The 12,517-nt window shown below is 41.5% G+C and overlaps 1 protein-coding gene across 1 annotated transcript; it reads right to left on the minus strand.

The window, feature by feature from the left end:
* Positions 1 to 2,074: 2,074 nt before the first annotated feature.
* Positions 2,075 to 3,591, minus strand: gpx1 (glutathione peroxidase 1). Its single transcript, NM_001124525.1, is given in 2 exon segments — positions 2,075 to 2,849; positions 3,360 to 3,591. Coding segments are annotated over 2 exon segments (573 nt in total). The 5' UTR covers positions 3,582 to 3,591; the 3' UTR covers positions 2,075 to 2,498.
* Positions 3,592 to 12,517: the final 8,926 nt, after the last annotated feature.

A 12,517-nucleotide genomic window follows, 5' to 3' on the forward strand; every position in this document is an offset into this window, starting at 1 on the left:
CAGTTTGCTCATCAATGGATGGAACAAGGACTCCTACAAATCGGTCTGCTTGTATGTTGGACTGTTGCTACATAGCTCTATATTCTTAACTGACACTTAAATGTGTCCCATTGAATAGTAGTAGTCTTCAGGAGTAGCTGTTCAGCTTGTGAGGGCTAGTGGTGGCAACACAATACATGATGGCAGGAACCAGTGTCTCTGATACCAGTTACCCAGATTCAACACCCTGACCTTACTGTAATAATTCTCTATGTCGCCAAGTGTCTTGTAAAGGTTCATACAAGACACCAGTAACCGGAGCTGTACAGTATATGGCTCTGCCAGTAACTACTTCATGGATCAATTTCCCTTAAGATCATTTCTAGCTCAGTGGCATTTGTCTTGTTTTTTCATGTGGCACAACAGCATGTAAATGTCTTTGGGATTGCAGATGTCATACTTGCTGGTCAGTCCATTTCTGATTATGCCCTCCTAAGATGATTACATGATTAATATAACCATATTTATGCCAATGAATAGAAACTCTTTATATATCTGTAATTATTATTCTATAGCAAATGAAAAAGACATCCAGCTGTCCAAAACAGATTTGATTTTAAAGTTGATTTTCTTTACAATCCTCATTAGAAACTTAGCCTTTTGAGCTTCAATTTGATGTCAAATATCTTGAATAGATCTAAATATCAAATCAAAGTTTGTTCCCATACACAAATTTGCAGATGTTACCGAAGGTGCATCAAAATGATTGTTGCTAGCTCCAACAGTGCAGTAATGCCAAGCAAAACAATACACATAATCCAAAAAAGTAAAAGTAAGAAATATAACGAGCAATGTCAGAGTCCGGAATATAAATATATATATCATATGGTGTATAGACAGTATATGAATGGAAACGGTGTGTACAGCAGTAGTTATATAGAATGGGCCATGACTATAATACAGTATGTAAATATTATTAAAGTGACCCGTGTTAAATTACTATGTACTTAGGGCAGCAGTCTCTTAAGGTGCAGGGAAGAGTACCGGGTTGTAGCCAGCTAGTAACATGTTACTAAGGTTCAGGGCAGGGTACTGGCTAGTAGCCACTGTAATAATCACACTATTTCAAAAATAGGAACATAACTGTTCTAATATTAATCATATTGCCAATATCTGCAATATACATTTTTAATGGAGAATTATTTGGAATGAAAATACAATAAAGACTGGAAGCCTAAAAGGGTGTCTTGTTTGGACAAGTTGCTTTTCAGAACAGTAAGAATTGGAAGAAAACAGCTATTTCATCACATTAGACATTCTTGCTTAAAGTGTATTGTGTGAGTACACACGGTTATTCACCATATCCTTAGGCAATAATGTGATGCAACCTGAAATTGCATCCATTTCCTTGGTGTTTTTTACAGAATAACTTCCTGGAGTCGTCGAATGAACTAAACAAATGGCATTCGAAGCATCTAAGCAAATAAACATCTTTCAGGAAATTTTTCCTTACAGTGATATGTGGTTGTCTCACCTAGCTAACTAAGATGCACTGGTTAAGAGCATCTGCTAAATGACAAATGTTAATATCAGGCTATTTCCTCCCTCAGATCATTTAAATCCCCTCCCCACTCAAACGGTGCTATAAATTCTCAAAAATAAAGTTCACAATCTACTGCCTGTTCACACAACCACACTGGTAACCTTTTTTGGTTGTGTTCCAGATGGGAACTGGCGAGGTAATCCTGCTATGATTCATTGACCTACTTATAGGTCGGCCTCAATGATTCAGAATGGCATTCACCTGAGAACCTGAATAACTAAATTTTGCCTGTCAGAATGGCTTGCACTTCCTCGCCTGGCTATTCTGAGAAAAAAATCTGTTCTCTTTCAGCCTTTTTGGCTCAGGTGCACATCTAGTATCAGCAGCTTCCCCTCCCCCAATCCTTACCTTGACCCTAAGTGGGGAAAATATTAACTGACCAAAGATCCTCATCTAAAGGCAACAGCACATTTTTGCTCATGCCACACTTTCACATTTGACCTGAGCATTAATCACATGAAACTCCTGTAAAAGACGAAGACAGACAACACAAAGGGGAAAATAATTTATTTGGCCAACTTCTTACACTTCTTGAAACACAGTCGTGCTTTACATGGGCCAAAGGCAACTGTTATGTTAAGTCTTTTACATTTCATCAGACATCCCTCTCACAAAAGGCTTGGTTTCAATGGATGCCTTCATTTAATAAAAGTTCAGAACACAGCAGCTTTTTGCATATGAGAGCACGGCACATGATGTGAAAAGGTAATGGGTGTGCTGCTGTCACACAGAAGCTAATCTTGTATGGAGGAAGTATTTGTTGAATGGGGAGCTGTTGAAAGTTGTTTATTTTTTAAGTTATGGCCAAGCACATGTCCCAAAGTGTGACAATACTTAATAATTTGAAAAGCCATTACAAGTCATTGACATGATTTCCACTCCCCACCATTGCTTCTGTGTGACCAACATGGACGGTTTAGTTAGCCGTATTGAGAAGCTCCTTGATGTCACCCTCAATGTTGCTGGTAAGGAATCTCCTGCCATAACGCTTGAATGGCTCTCCAGCTGGCCCAATGAGGAACTTCTCAAAGTTCCAGGCGATGTCAGTCCTGCAGACTGGACTCCAGATGATGCACTTGGGGTCATTCATTAAGGCCATGGGCTCGTCGCTTGGGAATGGCAGCTTATCCTTGAGGTACACAAACAGTGGGTGGGCGTCCTTCCCATTCACATCCACTTTCTCAAGGAGCTGGAACTTAGGCTCAAAGCCATTTCCCGGACGGACATACTTTAAGGACATCAGGATCTCTTCGTTCTTGCAGTTCTCCTGCAGGAGTAGATGGGAAGAATATGTAACATGTACAGAAAAAAAAATTGTTAGATGTTTGATCTCAAAAGTGGCCTAATATCAAGGTGAGTCCATTGTCAAAAGCCATAGCTAGAATCCTCAAATTGGATGGACACCATCTAATTTCATAATTGATAGTGCCCTTTCCCCTTCATTAGGAATTGAGACTAGGCCTATAGCTATATACAGTATAAGGACACTGAAGCCCAACCTTGGTATTTTTTCCCAGCCGATGGCAAAATTAGTAGAATTGCGTGAAATTACTTATAAAATTGCCTTTGCTACAGCAACCAAAGTGACAATGGCTGGGTCATTTTTAACTTGTTTTTGCTGTTGTCAAAATAGAATGAGTTTTAAAATTGTATAGAAATGGTTTAGTCCTAAATTAGCTTACATTTTCTAAAACTGGATGGGGGGAGGCTATGATGAGAAAGAATACAGTGACATTAGCCCATATTTAGAATTATAAGAAAATGCATCCCCTCTTACCTGATGTCCGAACTGATTGCAGGGCACCCCCAGAATCACTAGCCCCTTGTCGGCGTACCGTTCATGGAGCTCGTTCATCTGGGTGTAATCCCTGGTGGTCGTGCCTCAGAGAGACGCCACATTCTCGATCAGCACCACTTTACCCTGAAGAGACGAGAAATTAAACAATTCTCCTGTAAGGAGCTTTGCTGTCAGGTCGTAGAACATCTTACATACAGCCATTTGCCTGGTAAATGTCACTCCCCGCTTCTGTCTGCGAAAATGCTCTGTTGGACTTTTTATACAAGGTATCAACACGGAAATGGGAGGTACTTCATGAACATTTTAGGGACGGTCTAGAAACATTGGGATATTTTGAACTAAAATCGCACGAGTATGCGTTATCCAGGACAAACAACTATGTACACTTGAAGAATACAATACGATACAAATTATAATGACACCCCTTGGACGTCAAAAGTAGAGACAAAGATTGTTATAACTAAACCAAGATAGACCACTGCTTGTCGTTTCCAATGTGAACAAATGAGTCATAGTGGGCAGAACAAGCAAGGATGGCCGGGCAGTGCCAAGCACGCGCAAGCGATATCCAATTGGCGCGTTCTAATAGACATCTGCATATTTCCGTTAGGGAACGCCTACTATGTGAAGTGCGCATGTGCAATAACTCCATTCGCGTTTTGGGAACAGAAAACTGTATTGAGATAAAATGTTTAATTGATGAGAAGATTTGCAGAATGTCGGTCAAAATCCACCTGTTCCATCTTCTCCCACGGCCCACAGTGGGCTTCCTCTCACTACCATATTTGGATTAGTGTCCCCTCTACCATATTTGGTAGTGAGTGGAAACGCCAACTGGATGCTTCGCATTTACACACCCAGTCAAATATCTGTATCATTGTTCTTTCTGTGGTAGAAACCTAGTAAACAGCTAGAGTTTCACTGGTTTCACAATATTGCTACTGTCTTGACTTTATACAAGGTCCCTCACTGCATTGCAAAACACGGGTGGGAATTCTTACAGTACAATTCTTACAGTACGTCTTACAGTACGTTTCATTCTCTATAATCCTTCCTAAGTAAGTAAAATTAACAAATTATTGCAGGCCACGCTTCTGTGAAACATCTGTCTAATTTACAATCTATCAGTTTAGAGAGTTAGCTAACGTTAGCCAATGAATAATTGAGTAACACTAGACTAGTCTTATACTTGCGGCTACTCAACCTCTACGGGATTAGTGCACGCCTCCAACTCAATCATCAAGTTTGCGGACGACACTATAGTGGTAGGCTTGATTACCAACAACGACGAGACGGCGTACAGGGAGGAGGTGAGATACCCCACAAATTCTGACAAACTCCAAGCATTGATTATGCAAGAATGGGCTGCCATCAGTCAGGATGTGGCCCAGAAGTTAATTGACAGCATACCAGGGCGGATTGCTGAGGATCAACACTGCAAATGTTGACTCTTTGCATCAACTTCATGTAATTATCAATAAAAGCCTTTGACACTTATGAAATGCTTGTAATTATACTTCAGTATTCCATAATGCGTACCTGTACCTATGTTTGTCCTGTACAAATGCGGTCCTTCCGCAGGGAGCTGAAATTCATATTTGAATAAAAACTTTTATCTAATACAACCACCAACTTTTTCACCATTTGTGTTGCTCAACTCAGCACGAATGTGCATGTTCCAATTGAATCTCAGCTTACATAGTAAGTAGTTTTAGCAACACAAATGAGGAAAATGTCAGTGGTTGTATTCGCTGAAAGTTTGATTAAAAGTATGAATTTCAGCATCATGCGAAGGACCGCTGTCGTACAGGAAAAACATAGGTAGCTACAGGTAAGCGTTTTCAGAATTGACATTTTTACAAGAATCGACTGAAGGTGACTCCATGTTGTTGCTTGCAAATCCCATGACCAGCTATCAAAACTCTGTTCCGCCTCGATATAAGAGAATGGAGTTGAGCGTTTCTCAGCTAACCAAACTATTGCCCTGTGTGCAGACCCAGCACTAGGATAAAGTTTCTAAGGGGGCAGTTGAAATTGGCAAGGTGGCAAACAATGTTTTGGGTTCTTGCAGTGGAATTATATTGAATTACGCGTATATAATCAGCTATACCACAAACATAAAGTTCAAATGCAGAGACTCTGAGATCATTGAGTGCTTTTGAAATATGTAGCCTCTGCTGCGCTGTATCAGCACAATGGACAGCGCCATACAGCTAGGCCGTTTTGGTAATGAATATAGGCTACGAGTTATGGCAATTCACATTACAAACAACCCATGTGAATGCAGCAGTACACACAGCTGTCTTACCAAAATAATGCAAACTAAATGCTGAAAGTAGTAGCCTAGTTATTCATGCATGCAAACAGTTCAGCAAAACGTTGTGATATGGTACATTTTGGTGAATCAAATTCGACCCACGTAATCAATTAAGCAATGCCAGCCTACCATAAACATGTTTCCAAAACGTACAGTTCCATTTAAAGCAACGAAAACCAATAGGCCACCAAGAAGACCATAATAGAAAGTAGCCTATCTATTTATATAAACTGTCTGTAGCTATACCCATGGCCGTCATTTGGGTTTTTACGTTGGAATTATATTAAATTCTGCTTATACCACAATAAAAAACAAACTTTAAAAAATGCTTTTGACCAAGAAGTGTGTCACGGCCGTTGAATGAAGAGGACCAAGGCGCAGCGTGGTGAGCTTACATATTCCTTTATTAAGAATGACGCCGACAAAAACAATAAACACTACCAAACAGACCGTGAAGCTTAATGCTATGTGCCATAAACAAAGTCAACTTCCCACAAAGACAGGTGGGAAAATGGCTACCTAAGTATGGTTCTCAATCAGAGACAACGATAGACAGCTGTCCCTGATTGAGAACCCGGCCAAAACATAGAATACCCACCCCAAATCAATCAGGGGTGACAAAGTGACAGGGTCAATGGAACGAAATCTCACTGCACTCTATCAGGACCATGGAGAGTGGCCTACACACAAAAGCAAGATTTTTATAAAAACCAACCAGCTAGATTGTTTCAATCATAACTTTTCAGAAGAGTTGCAGCTTTCTAAATTCTCTGTGGAACGTCCTGAGTAATTGATTATTCCATTCTCCCCTAAATTAACTTGTAAGATCCCCCTCAAATACCAGTTGGGTTAGTTGAGCTTTCTTCGGGTGTATTACGCCTCTTCTCTGCTGACTGAAAATGTTTGTCGAAGTGGATAATTTGTTCTTGCATTTAGCTGTTGACTCCCCAAAAGTCAGTCCATGTTTCAGTGCAGTAAGTATGATCGGGATAGCAAAGAGAGGACCAGAAAATCATTGCAGGATATCAAGTGGGGTCCATTTGTCCTCATTGGATCCAGAGCGGGTGACTTCGGTCTGCAAGAACTGGCGAGCAACACTAAACTCAGCTTCCACCAAAACACACCAAGACAGTCATGAAGAGGGCACAACAAAACGTATTCCCCCTCAGAAGACTGAAAAGATTTGGCATGGGTCCTCAGATCCTCAAAAAGTTCTACAGCTGTACCATCGAGAGCATCCTGACTGGTTGCATCACTGCCTGATATGGCAACTGCTCTGCCTCGTACCTCAAGGCACTACAGAGGGTAGAGCGTATGGCCCAGTACCATGCTGGGGCCAAGCTTCCTGCCACCCAAGACCTCTATACCAGGCGGTGTCAGAGGAAGGCCCTGTAAATTGTCAAAGACTCCAGCCACCCTAGTCATAAACTGTTCTCTCTACTACCGCATGGCAAGCGGTACCGGAACGCCAAGTCTAGGTCCAAAAGGCTTCTTAACAGCTTCTACCCCCAAGCAATAAGTCTCCTGAACAGCTAATCAAATGGCTACCCAGACTAATTGCATTGTGTGTGTGTGTGTGTGTTTGTCCCTGTTATGCTGCTGCTACTCTCTGTTTATTATCTATGCATAGTCACTTCAACTCTACCTACATGTAAATACTACCTTAATTACCTCTACTAAGCTGTGCCCCCGCACATTGACGATGTACCGGTACCCCCTGTTTTATAGCCTTGCTACTGTTATTTTACTGCTGCTTTAATTTTTTACAAAACACTTATTTTTCTTAAAACGGCATTGTTGGTTAAGGGCTTGTAAGTAAGCATTTCACTGTAAGGTTGTATTCGGCACATGTGACAAATACAATTTGCTTTGATTTGATTTAAACTGTTTTGCTTAGATTCAGAAGTGGTTTCACCTTTTTCATATCTAGAAAGTAATGGCTCTCTGGGTCAAGGGCACACAGGGCCTCCACCAGTTGGCTGAATCGTTCAGACATTTCACCAATGACAGCATCCAACGTGCTGAAGAACAGTCTTATAGACTCAGTCTCTTCTCCTCTGTCCTGCTGGCCTACTGTACTGTCCACCACGTATTGCAACGTACATAACGTTGTCGTTTGCTTGGAGCTGGTGGTGTGTCATTGCCACTGACACTGCATTGTGCCCAAATGGCTTCAAACTCACTGTTGCACCTCAAAATCTCGACAAACTCCAGCGCACTGCAGACCACTTTGACTCCAGTGTAAAGATCTGTTGCTTTTGTCTGGAGTATTTGGTTTGGAGGATCGTGAAGACTAAGGATTCTGTGGAGCATGGTGGCTGTAAACTTAAAGCTGGGTACCGTCACTGCCTTCAGAAGCCCTATTGCCTCCACTCTTACTTCTGTGTTGTACAAACGCATGCATTTTCCCCCACTTTTTATGGAAACCCAAAGGAGTCATACCTAACCGCCCAGTGGCTTTCTATAGAACCCCTACACACTGTGGCGCACCCTGTTCATTGTGCTGACACGGTGCAGCGGAGATACAGATTTTGCACAAACCTGTCACTCAATCATTGAAACTTTCTTGCTATTTTTAAATAGAGACATACCACTAAAACTGTGGGGGATAAAGTTTGAACTGGAGGGCTAAGCCCCCTTTAGCCCCCTTGTGGAACCGGGCCTGCCTGTGGATGACCTCTTCATTTGTCTCTTTGCATTTTCCAGACAATGATGCGTAAGAAGAGACCCTCTGTGGAAAAAAGCGAAAGTGCTGCTCCACCAGATGTGTCAAGTAAGTAATTTAAGTCCTTCAGGCTCTCAAACAAACAAGGAAACCAGACTGTGTCTATTGACTTTGTATGTCCCATGAGAAATACACAAACTAGCTAGTGTCAGTCAGTTCATTAGGGATCCATCCCCATCTCATTCAGAAGCCAAGAAGAGTAAGACCACTGGGCATCATCCAAGGCCACTACTCAGGAGGACACCAATAATGACTCTGTCTTTGGTCAATTTCTGTGCGCGGGCTGGTGTCATCTTGAGAAAAGGAAGTATATCCAATGAAATTGGTAAGACACACACCCTCAATAGTCATTCATCAACATATTGACTAATTAGTGTTCTTAACTGGCAATTGGTGGATAATGCATCACTATATTGCTTTGTAAGCTGTAGAACAAATGGTTTTCCAAAAGAGACTCCAGCAACGACTGAAAAAGAGTCCCAGATACCCCGGGGTGAGTATAATGTTTCCAAACTGTCTTTGGTATTGCACATTCTATAAAGCATGATGCCTGATCTTCTGACCTTGATGTCTAAGATTGTCCAGGAGTTAATCAAAGGACTGGAATCTCACATTGAGGATCCTGAGAGGTTCAGGAACTGTCTCCTCCCTGTGTACCACGCCTGGCCGATGGGACCTGCAGGTAACGCCACAGATCACACAGCCCCAAGGGGAGCAGGGCACCTGGCTCTCTCAAATTCTCTGAAATGTTTGCTGAGTGGCAGTAGAGAATTGTTACATGGAAACATCACTTTGTGTCCTGTCTGTGATCCAGCTCTGTCAGTTCATTTTAGGAGAGTCTGCTGTGAATGCTGCTGGGGATCGAGATGCTGCAGGTTTGACAGCCTCTCTCTATGCAAAAACACCTTGGTCTAAGTAGTGTTGGGGTATTTATCCATCATCCTCCACTGGATGTGAAATTCAAATATGACCACAATTTTGTAAAGCCTTTCCTTTTTTATTTTTGTTGTAGACTGGTCATTAACACTATGACAGCAGATCTAACCTATACTCTACACTAATTCCATCTGTATATTCCCACTAAGTAGCAAGGCTAGACTGACTTTCCTCAAACCTCACTGTAACCTGTCACTATCAAGGCATAAGGCGAGACCCAAATGCGAAATGAGACACAGGAGGAAGATGGTTGGAGTCTTACAATGTTTATTAATCCAAAGGGGTAGTCAAGTGAATGGCCATGGACAGGCAAAAAGGTCAAAACCAGATCGGAGTCCAGGAGGTACAGAGTGGCAGACAGGCTCATGGTCAAGGCAGGCAGAATGGTCAGGCAGGCGGGTACAGAAACAAAGTACAGAAATAGGCAAGGGTCAAAACCGGGAAGACTAGAAAACGGATCATGCAAAAAGCAGGCGAACGGGAGAACCGCTGGTTGACTTGGAAACATACAAGACGAACTGGCACAGAGAGACAGGAAACACAGGAATAAATACACTGGGGAAAATAAGTGACACCCGGAGGGGGTGGAGACAATCATAAGGACAGGTGAAACAGATCAGGGTGTGACAAGGAGTTAGCAGGTAAGCTGATGCAGCTGGTTTCCATGGCGCCAGTGGAGATTCAGCGTGACATCAACAGTCTGCCAGAGATCTTGGAGGACTCCCAGCACAGTGACATCGCCAGCGAGCTCAAGTGGGTGTAGCCCTGTTAGTCTAGTGTTTTTTCTGGGGATATGTGATGCCATGACGTAATTTTTCCAACAATTGTTTTCAGACAGATTATTTCACTTCTAATTCACTGTATCACAATTCCAGTGGGTCAGAAGTTTACATACACTAAGCTGACTGTGCCTTTTAAACAGCTTGGAAAATTCCAGAAAATTAGGTCATGGCTTTAGAAGCTTCTGATAGGCTAGTTGACATAATTTCAGTCAATTGGGGGTGTACCTGTAGATGTATTGCAAGGCCTACCTTCAAACTCAGTGCCTCTTTGCTTGACTTCAAGGGAAAATCAAAAGAAATCAGCCAAGACCTCAGAAAAACAATTGTAGACCTCCACAAGTCTGGTTAATCCCTGGGAGCAAATTTCAAAAGTCTGAAGGTACCAAGTTCATCTGTACAAACAATAGTACACAAGTATAAACACCATGGGACCACGCAGCCGTCATACCGCTCAGGAAGGAGACGCATTCTGTCTCCTAGAGATGAACGTACTTTGATGCGATAAGTGCAAATCAATCCCAGAACAACAGCAAAGGAGCTTGTGAAGATGCTGGAGGAAACAGGTACAAAAGTATCAATATCCACAGTAAAACGAGTCCTATATCGACATAACCTGAAAGGTCGCTCAGCAAGGAAGAAGACACTGCTCCAAAACCGCCATAAAAAAGCCAGACTACGGTTTGCAACTGCACATGGGGACAAATATCATACATTTTGGAGAAATGTCTTCTGGTCGGATGAAACAAAAATAGAACTGTTTCGCCATAATGACCATCACTATGTTTAAGGGTAAAGGGGGAGGCTTGCAAGCCGATGAACACCATCCCAACCGTGGAGCTTGGGGGTGACAGCATCATGATGTGGGGGTGCTTTGCTGCAGGAGGGTCTGGTGCACTTCACAAAATAGATGGCATCATGAGGGAGGAAAATTATGTGGATACATATATATTGAATCTCAGGACAATGGGTCTTCCAAATGGACAATGACCCCAAGCATACTTCCAAAGTTGTGTCAAAATGGCTTAAGGACAATAAAGTCAAGGTATTGGAGTGGCCATCACAAAGCCCTGACCTCAATCCTATTGAAAATTTGTGGGCAGAACTGAAAAAGTGTGTGCGAGCAAGGTGGCCTACAGACCTGACTCAGTTACACCAGCTCTGTCAGGGGGAATGGGCCAAAATTCACCCACTTGTTGTGGGAAGCTTGTGGAAGGCTAACTGAAACGTTTGACCCAAGTTAAACAATTTAAAAGCAATGATACCAAATACTAATTGAGTGTATGTAAACTTCTGACCCACTGGGAATGTGATGAAAGAAATAAAAGCTGAAATAAATCATTCTCTCTACTATTATTCTGACATTTTACATTCTTAAAATAAAGTGGTGATCCTAACTGACCTAAGACAGGGAATTTTTACTATGATTATATGTCAGGAATTGTGAAAAACTGAGTTTAAATGTATTTGGCTAGGTATATGTAAACTTCCGACTTCAACTGTATACTGAGACACTTAGATTGCACACAGGTGAACTTTATTTGATTAATTATGTTCCTTCTGAAGGTAATTGTTTGCATCAGATATTATTTAGGGGCTTCATAGTAAAGGGAGTGAATACATATGCACTCAACATTTTAACGTTTTTAATTTTTTAGAATTTTTTTAAACAAGTAATTTTTTTCATTTCACTTCACCAATGTGGACTATTTTGTGTATGTCCATTACATGAAAACCAAATAAAAATCTATTTAAATTACAGGTTGTAATGCAACAAAATAGGAAAAACACAAAGGAGTGAATACTTTTGCAAGGCTCTGTAAAATGATGCTGCCACCACCATGCTTGAAAATATGAAGTGTGGTACTCAGTAGTGATGTGTTATATTGGATTTGCCCAAAACATAACACTTTTTATTCAGGACAAAAACTTAATTGCTTTGCGATATTTTTTGCAGTATTACTTTAGTGCCTAGTTGCAAACAGGATGCATGTTTGGGAATATTTGTATTCTGTACAAGCTTTGTTATTTTCATTCTATCAATCAGGTTAGTATTGTGGAGTAACTACAATGTTGTTGATCCATCCTCAGTTTTCTCCTATCACAGCCATTGAACTCTGTAACTGTTTTAAAGTCACCATTAGCCTCATGGTGAAATCCCTGCGCTGTTTCCTTCCACTCCAGCAACTGAGTTAGGAAGGACACCTGTATCTTTGTAGTGACTGGGTGTATTGATACACCACCCAACGTGTAATTCATAACTTCACTATGCTCAAAGGGATATTCAATGTCTGCTTTTTTCGTTTTTACCCATCTACCAATAGGTGCCCTTCATTGTTAGGCATTGGAAAACCTCCCTGGTCTTTGTATATGTGGGGTA

The sequence above is a fragment of the Oncorhynchus mykiss genome, chromosome 7 (genome assembly GCF_013265735.2).
Source record: "Oncorhynchus mykiss isolate Arlee chromosome 7, USDA_OmykA_1.1, whole genome shotgun sequence".
Classification (NCBI taxonomy): domain Eukaryota; kingdom Metazoa; phylum Chordata; class Actinopteri; order Salmoniformes; family Salmonidae; genus Oncorhynchus; species Oncorhynchus mykiss.